We start from the raw sequence: 20475 nt of genomic DNA, 5'->3' as shown, positions 1-20475 counted from the left end.
CCAAAGTATCATTATGTACCCAATTTGGCAACGCTTCGGACTTCGAAGGCCGAAGGTTGAAATGGATGAGGCAGCCGAAGAATGCCAAAGAGCCTTCGGCGCAGTCTGCTCCTTCATTGGGACAAGGGACCTGGTCCAGGAGCACATTGCCTTCAGGATATGGCCACTTGCAGAAAAGTGGGAAATGCCGAAAGAAACCATCAAAGAGTCCGACGAAGGCGGACTAGTCAGATTAAAATACACATTCAAATATGCAGATAAATTTATTGAACCTGATGATGACTGGCTGAAAAGCATTGAAATATTAAGTGATGAATTACTTGGGGCATTCTCGAAGGCTGAAAATACTGCACTATCAGCAGCCTTCGGAGGCCGAAAAAAGAAGAGACTGAACCGAGTGTTTGATGCAATCGGGTTCTTCTACCCTGATTATTGTTATCCCATCCGAAGGCAAAAAAGGAAAAACATAACCTCTGAAAAAGAAGAAGCTGGAACCGCTCCTAGCGAGCCAGTACCAAAAGGAAAAAGGTTGAAGGTCTTCACACACCGACCACGCCATATTGAACCAGCTTCGGTGCCAGAGTTTACCGGGAAAACTTCTTCAGCCACCGAAGCTGAGAAACTAATCGAGCCGGCCTTGTTGCCAGAGATCGCAGAAATGGCCGAAGTGCCACCAAAGATAGAATCAGAACAATCAAACATTTTGTTGTCAGAAACAAAAGAAAAAACCGAAGCGCCGTTCACAGAAAAAATTGAGAAAGTAAGAGAAGCAACTGAGGGCTTCAAAACATCAGAAGTTTTGAGTCCTACAGCAATCATCGGGACAGCAAAAAATGAAAAAGTGCCAGCTGTAACTCCGAAGAGAAAGAGAATGGCTAATGTGCTAGACGTATTGGAAACGATCAAATCTTCGAGCACACCTCCGAAGAAAGCTGCTGTTACTCCTGAAACAAAAGCTGAAATCTCTGGTTCTATAGCTCCAGATCAAGAGATTTCAGCCGAAGCTGGACCCTCAGAGCCCGCAAAAACTTTGGAAAGTGAGACAGAGAAAATAACAAAGCCAACTATTGAAGAATCTAGTGTTGTTGCCCCCGAAGCATCCCCCAAGATTCGTGATTATATTTTTCGTCATGCTTCGGGGAAAAAATTATCAGAAAAAGAAGAACAAGAGGCCCAGCATTATGCCCAAAAACTGAAATATCCGAAGGGAGCATTAATATTTAATGGCAGTGGAGAAGAAGACTTCTTGTACTGTCTTCCCGACAACAAGGAAATTTCTGTCTGTCGGGAGATAGGCAGAAGCTTCGGATTCCCAACTTTAGAAGACGGACTTTCGGTGCTATCAAAAAACGATCTGGCTGACAGCCTAGCTTATAACAGTTTAAAGGTATGATAAATGAAATCCTTGTATTTTTCCGTTCATTTAAACCCTCTGACACACACACATATTCCTTTTTGCAGGGCTTGATTCTTAGCAATGCTCTCAGAGCCCAGAAAGATACTGAAGACGAAGGGTGTACTATAGCCCTGAGCAACCTTCGTTCCGAAGTGATTGAACTGAGGAACGAAGGTCTCGAAAAAGACAAAATATTACACTCATTGATAGATAAAATAAAGGAGGACGAAGCTGCTTTCAAAAGTCAGGCTGAAGCTCAGAAACGCGAAATTGAAGACCTTCGGAAACAACTGGCCAGAGCCACAGAGGAACGTATACTTGAAGAAACAAAGCGTGAACTCAGCGATCAATGGGCAGATCACCTAGAAGTGACTGTTGAAGAGCTTCGTTCATCCAAAAAGAGATGCTACAATAAATCTATAGACTGTGCTAAAAAATTAAAGGCTAGCTTCGCCAAGGTCGGCGCATTCTCAAGTGAAGAAAATTTTCTGAGGGGCAATCCCGAAAGTGTCATTGAATGGATTGACCACGAAGCTGAAGTCTTTGAAGAAATTTTAAATAGCCGAGGAGATATATGTGCCTTCTCTGGCGCCAGAGGGATTGCCACTATTTTAGAGAAGAAGGGCTGTGAACATGTGAAAATTTTAGCACAGTCCGAAGCCACCTTGTCGACTGAAGATATAAAAGATCCTTCAGCCGAAGCTAGCGCGGTTGGGGGAAAATTTTTTACCGACATCTGGGACAACGGTGGCCGAGAAATGGCAAGAGAAATTATTCAGAAAAGTGAAAAGGGCATCCATGATGCTAGAGAAGTGGCTAAGGCTGCTGAAAAGAGCACAGAGCCCGAAGGTCAATTAGGTACTAAATAATAGCTTCTACCGTGTTGTAATCTTTAGGCTTTTAAGACCTGTTTGCGATTTGTAATAGTAATGTAGTCGTGTCCTGCTTCAGATCCGACTAAAGCGCCTTCGGGCCCTCAGCCGAAGGGGGACGACGAAATTAAAAAGATGGCCGAAGATATTATGGACGAAGTCGTCAATCGGCTTCTGAATGAAGCTGCAGGAGTCGTTTTGAGAGAGGATTAAACATTTTTGTAAAAAACTTCGGAAATGTAATATAATGTAACATTTTTGTAACCCCGAATGTAATATATCTATTTTTGCTATTCAATTCTTTACGATGCATGAAACTTTACACACGTACCGTTTTTGAGTTTGGCGAAAAAAAAACACCTTCCCTTCTTTTCATGCTTCGTGAAGAATATCCAAACTTCGTGAAAAAATTCTCCGAAGCTATACTTCCGAAGATGAAGATTGATTCTCCGAAGCTTTACTCTTGCAAATCATACTTCCGAAGATCAATATCGTGTCCCCTTCTTGGGACCACGATTTTCACTCTTGCAAATCATACTTCCGAAGATCAATATCGTGTCCCCTTCTTTGGGCCATATGCAACATGATGTATGATGCTTATGCTATGCAAAATGATGTAATGATGTTATGCTACGTAGATGACATTTGTTCCGAAAGATACACACATATCCCCACACAATATTTTTGTATCAGCACTGATTCTTCGCTGTAAGCTCTGCATTCCCTTAGGAACGTCTTTGGAGCTTCTTCGCCTCTTACTTAGGCGGTATAAGCTCTGCATTCCCTTAGGAACGTCTTTGGAGCTTCTTCGCCTTTTACTTAGGCGGTATAAGCTCTGCATTCCCTTAGGAACGTCTTTGGAGCTTTTTCGCCTTTTACTTAGGCGGTATCAGCGTTGACTTTTCGCTGTATGCTCTGCATTCCTTTTGGAACGACTTTGGAGCAGAAAACTTACGCTGCGCTCCCTTCGGAACGACTTTTTGTGACTTCGCCAGACTTACTCTGCGTTCCTTAGAACGACTTTTTGTGACTTCGCCAGACTTACTCTGCGTTCCTTAGAACGACTTTTCGTTGCTTCGAAGGATTTTCAATAGTCCGAAGGTCCTTTTTATTGTCGCAAACCTGTGAAGAAAACATATTTTTCTTGTAGGAATCAACGAAACTAATTACATGAAAACAATGTCCTTTATTACAGAGAATAAAACTGAATGAAAAAGATTGCTATTAAGGTAGGATATTTGTCAATAGATGTGCTTTGATTCTGGCACGGTGCTGTTGACCGTGCGAGCTTCGGACTGTTCTCTGAAGTCCCTTTGATGTGGAGCATATTGGCTCCCTTCTGGCTGCTGACCTTGTTGCAACGGAGGTGGAGGCGGAGGCTGTTGCCAGGAGGCTGAAGGCTGGCTTGCCGAAGCAGCAGAGACTACAGGATGATTGCCCACATATTCTGGGATGTAGGGCGAATGATACGAAGCTGTATGCATGACCTGCTTCGGCTGGGCTTGTTGTGCTGCTGCTTCAGCTATTTCCTTTTGCTTCTGTATAGTAACATGGCACATCCTGGTAGTATGGCCTTTGTTCTCCCCACAGAATAAGCAAAAGATTCTTCTTGGTTGATCGCCAAATCTTCCTCCGAAGCCCCTGGCGCCTCTGCCTCTTGGAGCTGGTGGTCGGAAGGAGCTTTGCTGTTGCCCCGAAGCCTGTGAGGAGTACTGTGGCCTTTGCTGCTGGCTCCCTTTATCATCATTTTGATTGGAGTTATGAATTGATCTGACATGCCTCGGATAGAATCTTCCTCCGAAGCCCCTGGTCATCTCAGAAAATCTGAAGGCCTCCTCCCTTCTTTGGCGAAAATCATTGTCAGCTCGAATATATTCATCCATCTTCTGGAGCAGCTTCTCCAGCGTTTGAGGAGGCTTCCTGGCGAAGTACTGAGCTGACGGACCTGGCCGAAGCCCCTTGATCATGGCCTCAATGACAATTTCATTGGGCACCGTTGGTGCCTGTGCCCTCAAACGCAAAAACCTTCGGACATATGCCTGAAGGTATTCTTCGGGGTCCTGAGTGCACTGGAACAGAGCCTGAGCAGTGACCGGCTTCGTCTGAAATCCTTGAAAGCTAGTTAACAACAAGTCCTTCAGCTTCTGCCATGAAGTGATCGTTCCTGGTCGAAGGGAGGAATACCAGGTTTGAGCAACACTTCTAACAGCCATGACGAAAGATTTGGCCATGACTGAAGCATTGCCACCGTACGAAGACACTGTTGCTTCGTAGCTCATCAAAAACTGCTTCGGATCAGAGTGGCCATCAAATACGGGGAGCTGAGGCGGCTTGTATGATGGAGGCCAAGGTGTAGCCTGTAACTCAGCAGACAGGGGAGAAACATCATCAAAAACAAAATTCCCATGATGGAAATTGTTATACCAGTCATCTTCGTTGTGAAAGCCCTCCTGATGAAGGTCTTGATGCTGAGGCCTTCGGTATTGCTCATCCTGAGCAAGATGACGAACTTCTTCAGAGGCTTCGTCTATCTGCCTCTGCAGTTCAGCTAGCCTGGCCATCTTCTCCTTCTTGCGTTGAACCTGCTGCTGAAGGATCTCCAGATTCCGAATCTCCTGATCTAGATCATCCTCCGGAGGTGTTGGACTGGTAGCCTTCCTCTTCTGGCTCCGTGCTTCTCTAAGAGAAAGGACGTCTTGATTAGGGTCTAGCGGCTGCAGCGTGCCAGCCCCTGGTGCTGAAGCCTTCTTCGGCGGCATGACGAAGCTGATGCTTGCCGAAGGTGCCGAAAAACTCAAGCAGTGGAAGTGAGTTCACCGGAGGTGGGCGCCAATGTTGGTGACTTGTTCTCAAATGCTAAGAGTTAAGAACAAGGCAACATGAAAAGTGTTAAGTGTTAAAGTCCTTCGTCCTTCGAAGCATTATGTCCCTTCGGGAAATAATGAGTTTCGGACGAAGGTCATAAGAGACATACCTTCGTAAATATAATAGGTAAAAAACGAAAGACTCATATAAAGCATGAGATATAATATAAGCATCATCATGGAATCATTTCTATTTTATTAACATGGGAAAATAGAAATGATTTCAAATTACAAATGTACCTTCGGTCCTGAGAGAAGGTAAAAAGTACAGGCGTGACGTAAAAGCAAATGTAAAGTCAGCGTGGACAGTACGGGAGTACTGTTCATCTATTTATAGACGCGGGACGCAGCCCACGTAAAATTACATCCATGCCCATTACATTTGCTAACGGCTTATGGAAATCTGTCGAGGCCCCCGAAGTCTTTTCATCTTTAAGTCGGTTCCCCCTTCTGCCATCGCGCCGAAGCTTCCCTGCGCACAGCTTCGGCTGCCCCCGACCTTCGTCTGGCTCAGCCTTCGTCCTGGTCGTGCTCCATATCCATAATTCTGAATCCGAAAATACCTGTTCATATAATTCACTTGGAAAACATTGTCAAATCATGTTTTTGAGGACCTTCGGAGGACGAAGGCCCCCAACAGCAATCCATAATATAGATGGAGCTGAAGCTTGTGAGCAATACAAGTTCAGAAGGGAAAAAGCTGCTTCGGCTGATTAGCCGAAGCCCATGCTCTTATGTAAGGACATAGCAGAGCAGAAGGTGCTATTGGGATCTCAACTGTCTGAAGAACAGGAGAAAACCTTGATAAGGTTTTTGTTCAACAACAAAGATGTTTTTGCTTGGTCAGCTAATGATCTTTGCGGACTTAACAGGGATGTTATTGAGCACTCGCTCAATGTTGATCCATCCTTCAGGCCAAGAAAGCAAAGGCTTCGGAAGATGTCTGATGACAAGGCCGAAGGTGCTCGGAACGAAGTGAAAAGACTCCTTAGTGCCGGAGTTATTAGAGAGGTAAAATATCCAGAATGGTTGGCTAACACTATTATGGTAAAGAAGGCCAATGGTAAATGGAGAATGTGTATCGATTTTACTGATCTCAATAAGGCCTGTCCGAAGGACGAGTTTCCATTGCCAAGGATAGATTCCTTAGTCGATGCAGCAGCTTCATCAGAGCTTATGAGTCTGCTGGATTGCTATTCAGGCTATCACCAAATCTGGATGAAGAAAGAGGATGAACCGAAAACCAGCTTCATAACCCCCAGTGGAACATATTGTTACCTTCGGATGCTTGAGGGGCTTAAGAATGCCGGAGGAAGTTTCAGCAGAATGACAGAGAAGGTCCTCCATTCTCAGATAGGCAGGAATGTGCTAAATTATGTTGATGATATTATTGTAAAAAGCACGAAGCAAGATAATCACATTGCTGATCTGCAGGAGACCTTCGCTATTTTTAGACAGGCTGGTTTAAAGCTGAATCCAGAAAAATGTGTCTTCGGAGTGAAGAAGGGGAAATTTCTTGGTTGCCTAGTTTCAACAAAGGGAATTGAGGCTAATCCAAGCAAAATCGAAGCTATACTTCGAATGGAACCACCAAGTACAAAGAAGGGGGCTCAAAGATTGACAGGAAGGCTGGCATCTCTCAACAGATTCATATCTAGATCAGCAAAGAGAAATTTACCATTTTTCGAAGTGCTGAAGTCAGCCGAAGTTTTTCAATGGGGACCAGTCCAGCAGAGAGCCTTCGAAGAACTGAAGCAATATTTGATAGATCTAACAACACTAACTCCACCAACACCAGGGGCTCCTTTGTTATTATATGTGGCAGCTTCGCACTCAGCGGTAAGTGCAGCACTTGTCCAGGAGAAGCTTGAAGGTCAAGTCAAGAAGCAGGCCCCAATATATTTTGTATCCGAAGTTTTTAGTTTATCAAAGAAAAATTATACAGAATTGGAGAAAGTACTGTATGCTGTTTTGATGGCCTCCAGGAAGCTTCGGCATTATTTTCAAGCTTACAACATAATCATTCCTTTTTCACAACCTTTGAAGGATATTATGAGAAACCGAGAAGCTACTGGAAGGATTGGAAAATGGGCTGCAGAGCTCAATGAATTTTGTATTGATTATGTCCATAGATCTTCGATTCAGTCCCAAGCGTTGGCAGACTTCATTGCTGACTGGACGCTAGGGGCTCAGGAGGAAGAAACGAATAAAGATGCCGAAGCATGGACAGTGTTTTGCGATGGGTCTTAGGGAACCTTCGGAGTAGGAGCAGCTGCTGTGTTGGTTTCACCTTCCAAAGTTAAAACTTGTTATGCGGCAAGAGTTGATTTCAGTTGTACAAACAATATTGCTGAATACGAAGCTCTGCTCTTGGGTCTTCGGAAGTTAAAGGCAATGGGGATCAGAAGGGCTATTCTTAAAACTGATTCCCAAGTTAATTCTGGTCATGTTGACAAAAGCTATAAAGCAAGAGATTCGAAGCTTGAAAAATATCTAGATACAGTCCGAAGGATCGAGGCTTCCTTTGAAGGATTCTCTGTTAAAAATATTCCTCGTGGAGAAAATGAATATGCTGATCTATTGGCCAAGTCAGCAGCACAGGGGTTGCCTTTACCTTCAGAAGTATTTTTCGAAACAATAAAAGCACCTTCGGTCGAACTTCTTGAAAGAGCGGTCCTCAATATATCCCCTGTCTATAGTGAAGATTGGAGAACTGAAATCATCTCTTTTCTTCAGGGTAATTTTCTTTCAGACGATGAAGCTTACAACAAAAGAATAGAAGCAAGAGCTCGACCATATGTCATAATATAAGGGGAGTTGTACAAGCGTGGGGTCTGTTGCCCATTGCTCAAGTGTTTATCCAGATCCGAAGGTATAGAATTAATGAAGGAAATACACGCAAGCCTGTGTGGATCTCACATTGGATCTAGGCCTTTGCTTGGGAAAGTTTTTCGTCAAGGATTTTATTGGCCAAAGGCAGCTTCGGATGCAGCGGATTTAGTCCAAAAGTGCGAAGGTTGTCAGAAATGTGCAAGAGATCAAAAACAACCTTCGTCTTTAACTCAATTAATACAACTCACTTGGCCGTTGCAAAGGTGGGGCCTTGATTTGCTAGGTCCATTACCACCAGCACAGGGAAACTTAAGATATGTTGTAGTGGCAGTGGAATATTTTTCCAAGTGGATTGAGGCGAAGCCTCTAGCCACAATAACTTCGATTACTATTCAAAAGTTTTTCTGGCAAAATATTGTTTGTCGCTTCGGAGTGCCGAAGGCCATTACTGTGGATAATGGGACACAGTTTGATTCTGAAGCTTTCAAAGAATTTTGTGGTCAAATTGGTATGAAGATCCATTTTGCATCAGTTCGACATCCGGAGTCAAACGGACTTGTCGAACGAGCTAACGGGATCATAATGACAGGAATAATGAAGTCAATCTTCAATCAGCCTAGGGGAAAGTGGCCAGACGAGTTAATCAAAGTGGTGTGGAGCCATAATACAACCATGTCAAGATCAACAGGCTTTACACCTTTCAAACTATTGTTTGGGGATGAAGCAATAACCCCGGAAGAGGCCAAAGCAGGATCAATAAGAACGGTGGCTTCGGCAGAAGGTGAAGACGAAGCTGATTGCTCTGTGGAAAAAGATACTATAGAAGGGATCAGACTTCAGGCTGTGGAAAACATCAATAAATATAAAGCCGAAACAATAAAATGGCGTGACAGAAAGGTTAAGCTGAAGAACATTGAACCAGGACATCTGGTGCTTCGAAGGGTAGCTAACCCTGAGACAGTGGGCAAACTACAGCTGAAGTGGGAAGGACCTTTTTTAGTAGTATCTTCGTCAAGACCCGGTTCCTATAGATTGAAGGATATGGACGGCAACGACATCCCTAGGTCATGGAATGCGGATGAGCTTCGGCGATATTATGTTTAATTTGATGTAATTTTTTCTATTCTTTCTTGTGGCACCCTTTTCCTTTCCAAAGGGGGAGAGGTTTTTAATGGGGCCACAACATGTAATTTTTCTTTTCCTTATTTCGATTCTATAAAAGTGATATCCCCAAAAAATGTAAATGTAAATGCCAAGGGAAAAGAAAAGAAAACAGGGAGAAGCTTAAAAGTCGTTCCTAAGGGAATGCAGAGCTTACAGCGAAAAGTCAACGTTGATTCCGCTGAAAGTAAAAGGCGAAGAAGCTCCTAAGGGAGGCTTACAACAAAAAGTCAACGCTGATTCCGCTGAAAGTAAAAGGCGAAGAAGCTCCTAAGGGAGGCTTACAGCGAAAAGTCAACGCTGATATACTGAAAAGTAAACGATGAAGCTGAAAAGTGAAAAAATTTGAATCATTCCCAATATTCATCTCCACAATACATTTCATCATGTCATTTGCATTCATAAACATACATTTAGACATATATAGAATCATCATCATATCACACAAAAAAGATAGGTGCTTCGGGAATGAGGAAAGACTTTGAAAAAGGAAAATTTTTATGCTTCGTTATGTACGAAAAGAAGGGAATATGTTTTTCGCCTTCGGCTCAAAAAAGAAGTTTCGTCCACAACAAAGCAGATTGTACACAGATAGCGGAAACAAAATATATTACAAGGTATGTACAAATTTACATGAGTTTTTACATAATAATATTACAAAAGTCTCTCCAGAATTTTTACAGGAAAGAATATTGTAGCAACTATCAAGCTTCAGCTTCGTCATACTTCAGATTTGTTATACTTCAGCTTCGTCATCCTACGAGTATTAAAGAACAGAATAAGAAAGGTGCAAATTTCAAGAAGAAGGTAAAAGTAACAAATATAAGCTTTTTACCGGCTTAAGATGACTTCGAGCTTCGTCACCCGCCATTTTCCGCCCGCCATTTACCCAAATCTGGGTCATAAATCTATTTCCGATACTTCGAGCTAGGCTTGGAATATCTATCAGATCTGATGATGATAAGCTGTAGTTGGGCCTATTAACAATTTTTCCATGCGTGCAACCAGCTTTCAGAAAAGCGGTAGCTGTGCCCCGAGAAGCTACCAGGGCGCAGAAGTCAGCATGGCTACCAATAACTTCGTCAAGAGCTTCAACCTCGCCTTCAATATATTCTAATGTGTTGGGCAAGTTTTCAGCTGAAAGTGTAAATTTTTCAGAGCTGGCTCCAATAGAATGAAACACATCCTTCAGCCGCTGCACGCATCGGCTGCCGAAGCTTAGGCATTTCTCTTGAAGCTCCTTCAAGGATTTTTGCAAATTTGAATTATTTTGCATCTCAGTTTTAAGACTTGCTTCAAGGTGTTTCTTTTCCTGCTCAGATTTTTCTAGTTGTTTGAGCAATTCATTCTTTAAACTGTTATAGTGTGAGGATGTGATATTATACTCCTATTTTTTATTACAATATGGATACTAGCAAGCATAAAAAAATCCACAGGCCATTTTATTTTACTTCGCTAGATATGATCATATGATGGTAGAGTGTAAAATATGAACAGTTAGCCACATACAAAAATTGTATTGTAGTAACTATTGCCCTAGTATGGCATTGCTGTCGTGGTACTTAGAGTGGCATCTTACTTTAGGGATGGTACACAATGTCTCCGTCTATATAGTTAAACTTTGGTGTAATAAATTATTGCAAATGGAATCAACCTGGTGAGTGATATCTTCGTCTATTTCTTTAAATGGAGCTCCTTCTCCTTCCCATGAAACAGTCCCTCCAAATGCTGGAATTATAAATAACAGGGACTCCCTAGGCACCTGAAAGTGCATATAAAGGATTAAAAATTTGAAAGATATTAAAATAAGAACTGCAATCCCAAAGTTGGCTTGCAGTAATGACAAATTCCAATAACCTACCTCTCGACTCAAGTAGAACTTTAAGTTCTTAAATAAACCTTTACAATCTTTAGTATCATCATCATCTGCATCATCGGCAGTTGATTCTTCTACAAGATTCATCAGTGCACCAGGTTCATTGGTTGGGAGCTGATGTTGAAGCTGTGCTAATCTGAACTCAGATTCATCTGCTTTTGAGCTTGCTTTATTCTTCACAACCTTCTCTTCCTCAATTACTTCCTCAGCTTTACTTTTCTCATCCTTATCTTCCATTACTTCGTCAGTTTGTGAATTCCCAATCATTCTTCTGGAACCAGCAGACATGTATCGGCACAATGCATAGAGCTCTGGCACCATGCAACATGATATCAGAAAATAAGTCATCATAAAATTAGAGAACAGAGAAAAATAATATGGCAGTGCATATACATCCAAGAAAAAGGACAAAGATGATTAAATAATAAAAAGCACCAGAACATACCAACAGCTAAAGCTTCCAGACGTGGATCCAGAATAGGAGGATAATTTACATTTATTGAATGATAGATTTTGAAGTTCACAAATCCTAGAAGAGTCTGCAAGCACAACAGAGAATAGACTCAGTCAAAAGGATGAAAAAAACACAACAAATAGCACTGTTGAACTTTCTAACTTCTAGGGGAGCATTCATGAAACGTCAACATGTATGGTGTCAATAGCCAACTATTGAAACTATGCTCATGGAAAAGGGAGATGTCGATAACAACAAAAACCCATGGAATACCGGTATATAGTTTGTAATAGTTATTGGACATCATAATATGGTATCTTGATTGACAATGAATTGATCAGCAACCCTACAATGGAAATGCAAGCACTACAATATCAACACTGTGTCTTGATCAAGAGCCTACAGGATTCTCAGCCTTTGCAAATTGACATTCCATGATTAGGGGTTAAAAGGACTAAAGAAGGCTTATGCACCAAGGAAAACCACAGCAAGCTTTTGTCTATAACAAGCTCATCTTTGATGAAAAACAAAACAAATAACCACTAATTTAAAATTAGATAAAAATATATTGCCATATCATTAAGTCTTGGCCTGAAATTTACTGACAGTTGCACAAACATGAAACACACAAGAACTAAAGAGTGGTCCATATTTGTTTACCTCATAGAATTCTAGAAAAGAAAGCATCACATTGAAATCAACATCATCAGTTAATACTTGCTGAAGAGCATGCGGAGTTAGCCAGGTGATCTTTTGTCCTTGAACTTCAGCCTGCATTACATGGCATAATCATGAATTTTGGCCATCATGTACAGATAAAAGAATAATGGGATATATAATTACCTGATAATATATGCCCTTCACGGAAATAAATGTCAAGCATTCATGGCTTAACCTACAAACAAAACATTTCAAAGCACATAAGGTTTGAAATGACTTCATCATATGATAAGAAAATAATAAATATCCGCTATAAAAAAGAAATAATGAAAGGACACACTTTTAGATTTATAGAATTGAGATTTTACTTTGGATGTGACTATGTGAGGACCACAAAGTGCAGTCCACAGATTACATGCAGGTTTGAAGGTTACCATGTAGGATATTTGATAAACCTATACAATTTTTGTGATAAGCCAAAATTCCAGGCAAGATATAGCTGTACACATAGTGACAATAAAAATAGGTATTCAGAGCATAATCACCTAGTACACTTGGAAAGAACATGGTAATTTTAAACAAAACATACCTGCGGCAGTTATGGATTCGTTTGACCTCAACACGTTCACCGTCAACAGCAGGTAATGCCGCAAACAGATGCACCATTGTAAGGCAGTCATCCAAGTCACGAAGAGCATCAACGAATGTTGGATACCTGTTTGATAAAAATAGAACAGTTAATGCGACATAGAGAGAGTATTTGATGAACTCATGGATACTTGATACCTTTCAAGGACAAGCCTATCAAGCTTGTAAGTTGGTGGCCGATTCAACAGCCTGTCTGCAAGATCCCTGTTTTTCTTAGCAACAGCCTTTTTAACCTTCCTTCGATGGACCTTAATCTCCCTGAAAACAAATAAAATACGAATACCATTAAGGCTTCTGTCTGTTGTCTTTTTGCTATTAACTTTTGTTATAATTTTTTAGCTTCTCAGCACACCAAAAACTAGAAAAACTCCTCAAAGCATGCTTTTCAGCTTTTAGTTCATTTTCTCCGAAGCCAGCTTTCCAGCTTTTCAAAAGCCAGCTCAAGAGCTAGGCTGTTTTGTTTCAGCTTCTAGATTTTGGCTGGTTCTTAGCATGATCTTGTTCATATACTCTAATTGCTCCTAAAGAAAACAAAATACAGTATGGCAGCAGTAGTAAAATTATAAAGTTTTGCAACATTGCTAATCACATAGAGCACCTATACGAAGATTTATATCATAAACAGCCGAGTAACTAAAACACCAGTAGTTCATCTAACGAAAAGGCAGTAAGATATTTATCACCAACAAACAAGGAACGAAGATGGCAAGAGGCTACCACTCTTAGGGCCAGTAAGAAGCAGAATCTGAAACAAACAGCGTGCTTCTAGAGCTTCTTTTGTGGATTCTGATATGATGTAATCGTTACGCTAGTGAAATTACATATGTTATACACTTCATCATACAGAAGTTTAATCTAAAACCAGCATTTCCAAAGTCATCATCCAGAATAGTTTTTAAAAAAAATTATAGGTCATTACAAAAATTCCAAAATTGTAGCATTATGGGCAAGCGTACACGATGCACGGCTAATGGCCTTTGTTGCCCACGCTAAGTTTGTTTCATTCTTTCAATTGAAAATATTAATTTTCACCCGACATGGCAAAAAATGGAAATAGACTAATACACAAAAGAAGGTGCTCTTGATTCATAAAACCAAACAAATTAAGGTTCAGGTTAACTAGCATGAATAAGTGGATGTTCAGATCAGCTGTTCAGCCCTTTAAAAGATTAGTTCATTAAAAATGCTGTTACCATCCTAGAAAAAATGACTGTTACATCTTGACTCATCTTTCTTTAGTTGCAAGTGAATATTGATTATCATTTTTCTAGTTTTTTTGGTAAAAAACGAATAATGGTTTAGTCAAAGTTGGTTAAGTTCAGCCTATTGTTAAAAAAACAAGGTACTAAATAGCGGTTGTAGTGATCGCGATAGTGGCACAAATATTTGGTATGAAAAGTTACCTGAACTTCTCGATCAAAGGGTCATGAGCGAGGAATGCAATATCCTTTGTGTGGTAGTAGGTCTTGTGGTTCCCTTCCACCTTCTTCTTTGGCTGACGTGGAAAGACACCCTTTAGAATGCATAGCTTCCTGCGATAAATAGGAAAATGTCAACAAAAAATGAGTTCAAGGATTCAAACTACTACCTCCGTTCTTGAATATTTGTCGCCGGCTAGTTCATTTTTGAACTAAAACACGACAAATAAAACAGAAAGGAGGGAGTACCATCTTAAGTAATACTAGGTGGATGCCCGTGCGTTGCAACGGAAAGATAAAATACCACGATAACTCATGTACAAATGTGTTATAATATTATAGAAAAATGTTTCGTAATTTATTTGTGATCCTACTCATACATTAATATACAAAAACACTAATTATTCATGAAGGTAGAGTAACCCCTGGCAGTGCCAAGAGCAATCCGCATGTGTTTACTCCAATCAAGAGATGGTTTTCCATTGCGATAATCTGAAAATTGCAACCCCGTATATTACAAATGTATAAGGATATATAAGCAGAGTATATGGTCGTGGCAAAGAACCAACCAAAACACATAATGTTAAACAAAATATTTACAAGAAATGCAAAAGACTTGCACAGAATGCCAATTGTAGACTTCATTAACATTGAAATGTTGTAGACGATTGAGTTACCTCTCAAGCGGTCAGCAACACTGCCATTTAGCATATATGGATATACAAGCAATCGTTCTTTAGAGGTCATGCAAAATTCATACAAACGCAAGAGATTCCTGTGCACAGCAAGGCCAATCAACTCAACTTCTGTTTGAAACTGGACTTCACCGGTAACATCAGGATCTTTTAATCTCTTCACTGCCACTAAAGTTCCATTTCTCAAACAGCCTTTATACACAATTCCAAAACCTCCTTGACCTAATATATTCTTGGAATTAAAATTGTCCGTTGCACTTTGCAGATCGTGAAATGTGAAATGCTTCACATGGCCCAATTCGAATTCTAGATCTTGATCTACAGATAAAAAAAGTCAGATTGTGTAAATTTAACTTGTAAAGAGCTAATACTGCGAAGGCTTGGATAATTACCAGCTGAAGCAAAAGGCAAGCGCCATCTGCAATAACTTAGCCAATACACGAACAACAAAACTAATATTGCCAGAGCTAATTGATGGTGGTTCTTGGCCTTTTGGACCTATCTCGACATTTGTCCCTGCCATTAATGTATAGTTAAGTTCCGGTTTCTAAAGAATAGATATGTAAAAGATATGCCATCTGGGAAAGCAATTACCATTAGTCATTGCTGTCACATCTGAACAACCATGTATAACTGTAATAAATTCAGTTTTGTATTAGTTTTAAAATGTCATGCTCCGAAACTATTAAATATGTGTGCTCTTCACTAAAAATTCAGTTCTAAAACAAAAAATTCAATTCTAAAATAAAATAAATGTTTGTGCACCTCAAAAATTCAGTTCTGAAACAAAAGAAATGTGTGTGCAACTCAAAAATCCAGTTCTGAAATGTGTGCTCCTAACAAATTCAGTTATGTAACAAAATTCATTTATGTGCCACACTACCACGGCAGTGGCTGTGTCAAATTCAGTTTCTTGCTTCATTTTTAGGTGGAGCAAAATTATTATCTACATGACAAATCATCGTGCAGTCAAAGAGACTAACATGAGGGCTTGATTAGGCCTTACTGGATAGTTTGAGTTTTTATGTTAAAAAAGAAACAAGAGCTGATTGAGCAAAACATGGCCGTTGAAGGAAATAGTACATAAGTCCAGTTTACATATAAAAAATTTAAACCCACACAAGAAAACAAAATGAAGCATGACCATCCTTGATGCTGATTTAAATGCAAACAGAGATATTCTCTGGGTTTACTAAATAAATCCAGATTTTCTTAAGGCAAGGAAACTAAGGTAACAGTAGGAAAACAAAGTCAGTCAGTATTAGACTGCTCATTACCTAGAGCTTGGCCTCTTCCCATGTTAACCCAACTCCTTTGCCTAGAATTTGCCTACCAATTTGTACCTGAGCATAAGATTCTTTCCCAACTAAACCATCTGCTGGAGATGGACAGGCTTGAAAAACTAAGTTATATCCCTCAACTGTGCACTGCAGTGTATTTTTATATACATCATAAGGTCTGCTTCATGACTGATATGAAGTCAATAATCAACAAATCTAGCTAGACTTACAAGTTTCTCCAAAAGAAACAAATTGACCTGCACAATAAGAAAAAGAAGTCCAGTCAGAAAAAAATAACTGGATTTCAGGTGCATATCTCGAACAAATTTGCATATACTTCACAAGTTGTGTACACATTATTTTTTATCGTTAAGCTTTCTGTCTTACTAAATAATAGTTCCTTGAATAGTTTCTCCCCGGGCGTTCGCCAACCTCCAGATCTCCCGAGTAAAAACATCATGTGACAACAATACTGCAGGCATCATCAAGAAATAAACGCAAAGTTTATCCCAAGCAAGAGTGAGCAGAAGTTGCAGAGTACTAACTATTCTAAATTTTATTATGTAGGCCATTACATTAAGTACCAGTCTTCATTTTGCTAGGTAATCTTCTAACATGTGGTCATTATCTCTCCTAATGAAGCATCAACCATAGTCTTTCCAGTGTCCCGAGATGATACCCTGCACAGCATAAACAGAATTGAGCTCACCCTTCCAGATGTCAGGACGTGTGAAGAAGTTTGATAAAAGTTGGGACCTTACTCGCATATGAGATCCTGATGTTCAAGTATGGATTCGGGAATGCGACTCAATCAACAAAATGGATTAAAAAGGAAGCTTTCTTCAATCCCCTTCTAACCAAACAAACCCTTAACAAACTTAACAAAACAGATTAAAAAGGAATCTTTCTAAACCACGAATTAGTAGCTAGTAAGTATAGTGGAAGCTGCAAGGGCACATAAAAGTGACAGACCTTGATGTTCCCAGCCTCCTTGATAGCCTTGAGGAGCTTATGCTGCAGGGAGTGATTGTGGCTGCGGATGTGCGCCCCGGACATGGCCGAGACCACCACGTCGGCCTGTGCCACGGCGGCGAGGAGGCCTGCGTGGTCCTCCAGCGACGCCTCCACCAGCCACGCGCCCTGGGCCTCAAAGGATGGCAACATCTGGAGCTTGTCGATGTCCAGGCCGATCTCCGGCTGTAGCAGGACCAGCGTCGGGTGCCCTTGCGCCAAGCTCGATCCTATCCTTTGTTGGTATAACGTAATGCATTCACAAGTGGAGAAATAATGTGAACGGTATTCTTTTCATAGTCATATAATATGTCAATAACATTAACAACAAATAAACTAAACTTTGTTGGGTTGATCCCAATCGATTCAATTATGGACCGAGTCGATCCTATCCTGCCATAATGTGCCCTGATCAGGGGGCGTAACAACCTATTGGTTGTGGCTCCCTCTCGCACCGTGCATATAAAAGGGGAAGAGCAACCGGTATGGGACCCAATGTTCGCTGTTACCAACTCTTCCCCACACAAAAACACTGATCTGATCTATTCTGTTCCGCATTTAGTGAAGGGAAGCCTGCCACCACACCTCACTGCCCCTGTGTGAGACTGTGAGGCCACCGCCGTTCCTCTTTGTCGGTAGGCAAAAGAACCGCCCTAATGGTGAGCTCCTCCAACTCTGAAGGTAATCTACTCTATGATTTAAGCATACAGAGGCTAGGGTTAAGGGCAAGGTCTATAGTTATATTAAAAGTAATATATGACAATATAAAGGTACTTACTCCCAGGGAAGATCACCGACAAGCATCCAGTCTGCATCCTTATCCTCATATGTAAGGACATACTCCTGATCTTTGAGGGCATCCACCTTTGAGCCATTAGTCAGTCTGTCTTTGCTCGATGATTTATGCAGACCACTTTGACCTTTAAAATCACAGGCTAAGCAAATATCCTTGTGAAAAAAAGATATACTATGCAAAAACTGTTCAGTGATTTGTATGGCATTTAGTTTCTGTTCACACATTAATGATTATTTGTTAGGCCGTGAAAACTGTGCGTGTGCCCCAATTACTTGTCCGTTAGTAGAGCTACACGGAACTATGATAAAAAAAGAGCAGTGCAGCCAAGTCAGGTGGAGTTCGTGGCATGATAAGCAGAAATATCTCGCTGTGCACAAAATGACCGTATGTTTTGTATTGTGCCTGGTGTTTGTTTATGATTATGCATGCATAACACATCGATGTATGAATGCTATCTTCATACAAGTCTTATGAATCTTTGTTTCAAGAAAGCAACTTTTATTCGACAAAATTATTCAAACTCCTACTTATTTGTAGTATTAAATCCTAGTACATCACAACGGATCCAATCGACAAGCTTCGAAAAATGTCCGTGAATGCAACATACAAGAGGGAAAAGCATGGAACAGAGGCATAGAACCGAACACCACTCACCAGCGATGAAGCAGCTGAACATCTTCTCGAGCGCCAGGGAGAGGTCCTCGTAGCTGGAGTACATCTTGATGTCCACCTTCCTGAGGTAGGGCGCGCCATCCATGCTCACCTTCACGTACATGGGCCCAGCTCCGGACGCGGTCTCCTCCGTCGGCGCCTTGCTCCGGGAGGCGGTCGCGGCGGCGAGGGTATTCTTCCGGTAGTTGCGCACGGGCGGCCATCCAACCACCTGAGCTCTGCACGGATCGAGAGCGCACTGCATCGGTCACCCGCCCCGGCGGGGTCCAGCGGCCTGCGAAGATATCGAGGTCCGGCGGGAATAGGGACTCGACGGCGAGGTCGGGAGGAGGAGCGCGACGCGGGGGCCTGCTGCTGCGCCGCCATCTTTTCCTCCGGCGTCACCGTTGTCGTCATGGAGCCCGCGGGCTCGGTCACCTCGAGGTCGCAAGCCGCAAGGCCAGAGGCGAACCTCCGTGTGGCGGTGGCCGGTGTAGATGGCGCGATGGCTACACAAGTGCGGATGATCGAGGGAGGAGGGCGCCCCCTATCCTTATCTAGGCAGAGGTTGCGGCGGGCGGCTGCCACGGCGGCGGGGATCACGACAGGCGGTAGGGGATTGCGGAGGGCGGTTGGGGATTGCGGCGGGCGGGCGTGGGAGAGGCGGGGGCAGTCTACATTAGGCTCTTAATAGTTGTAGAGATATGTGGCACACCAGCCACGTACTATAAGACAGTGGCTACATGAAGGGCATAACAAATAGTAGTAATTAAGCTCAATGGACAAAGTAACTGCAAAAATGACTAAATTTCCCAATTACAGCATATATGGTTAAGCATCAGCATCCCACGAGCTTATTCAACATAATACGCCGTCTAGATGACGGCTCGCCGGCAATATAGAGTATTAATTGGGAGATAGTGACGAACCTAAAGATTGCGAGGCTAACTTGCAGGTAGTTGACCGCCTTGGTCCTCGTGATGTACTTTGCCGCATTCCCTTCCTTCTTCTTACCCTAAGACATAGTAAGAACAGCACGTCAGAGACCACGGCACAACACAAAGAAAAGGTCCTTTGAGAGGCAGGGAGAACCAGGGAGATGAGACGATTACCGCAGGGCGGTAGTGCTTCGGCATCGTGGCGGCAGCGCAGGTCGCTCCCCGTGCTGGAAAAGGGAGGGGAAAAGAGAGGAGGAGAGGGGAAAGGCGGTAGCGCTTGGCCGGCTGGTGGCTGCGCGCCTGCGCCTGCCGCCCTGCTGCCTGGGAGTGGGAGACTGGGAGGACTAGCCTGATTCAACGTCCGTGCGTGGGGTTGGGCCGGCTAGGTGTGAAGGTTGGTCGGGGCGGTGTGGAGCAGTGGGACTGGCCGGCTGCTGCCTGCTGGTGCGCGAGTGCGCGGTGCCGCGGTGCGCCAGTGCGCGTGTGCCTGCAGCCGCCTGGCCGGCTGCGCCTGCCGCCTGGGACTGGGAGAGGAGTGAGGACGCCGCCTGGGAGGATTGGCCTGGGAGGCTTCAGGCTTGGACTGGTAGGACGCCGCCGGCCGCCTGGGAAGACTGGGAGGCTGGGAGCTAGAGTTGCGAGTTGCGACATCAGACATCAGAGAGTAGGTTATTATTAACTGAGTACCCGAAATATCTGAATCTGAACCCGAAATATCCGAAAACCAAATTTTATTCGGGAATTTCAGGTAGCAACTTGCAAAACCCGAATTTATTTCGGGTACCCGAAATACCCGAATTACTCGAACTTTTATGCGTTATGTACTCATGTCATGTTTAATTATTAATTTGTGCATCTATAATTATGTGTAAGTGTGCATAACTATAGATTGCTTTTTGTTTTATATGTCCATGTATATCATT

General features: G+C 42.3%; 1 protein-coding gene across 1 annotated transcript in view; it reads right to left on the bottom strand.

Annotated features, from left to right (window-relative positions):
* Positions 1–20196, bottom strand: part of LOC103643851 (uncharacterized) — a 51136-nt gene extending 30940 nt beyond the window's left edge. Inside the window, exons 1-11 of the mRNA XM_008667018.4 lie at positions 19727–20196; positions 19544–19629; positions 14167–14295; positions 12902–13021; positions 12705–12830; positions 12299–12350; positions 12116–12226; positions 11447–11540; positions 10987–11312; positions 10780–10887; positions 9966–10365 (exon numbers count right to left, since the gene is read on the bottom strand). Coding sequence (XP_008665240.2) covers positions 9966–10365; positions 10780–10887; positions 10987–11312; positions 11447–11540; positions 12116–12226; positions 12299–12350; positions 12705–12830; positions 12902–13021; positions 14167–14295; positions 19544–19629; positions 19727–19750 — 1576 coding nt within the window. The 5' untranslated portion in view covers positions 19751–20196. The remainder of the gene's footprint in view (positions 1–9965; positions 10366–10779; positions 10888–10986; positions 11313–11446; positions 11541–12115; positions 12227–12298; positions 12351–12704; positions 12831–12901; positions 13022–14166; positions 14296–19543; positions 19630–19726) is intronic.
* Positions 20197–20475: the final 279 nt, after the last annotated feature.

This window comes from Zea mays, chromosome 1 (genome assembly GCF_902167145.1).
Source record: "Zea mays cultivar B73 chromosome 1, Zm-B73-REFERENCE-NAM-5.0, whole genome shotgun sequence".
Classification (NCBI taxonomy): Eukaryota; Viridiplantae; Streptophyta; class Magnoliopsida; order Poales; family Poaceae; genus Zea; species Zea mays.
This window is presented reverse-complemented; position numbering and strand designations above follow the sequence as displayed.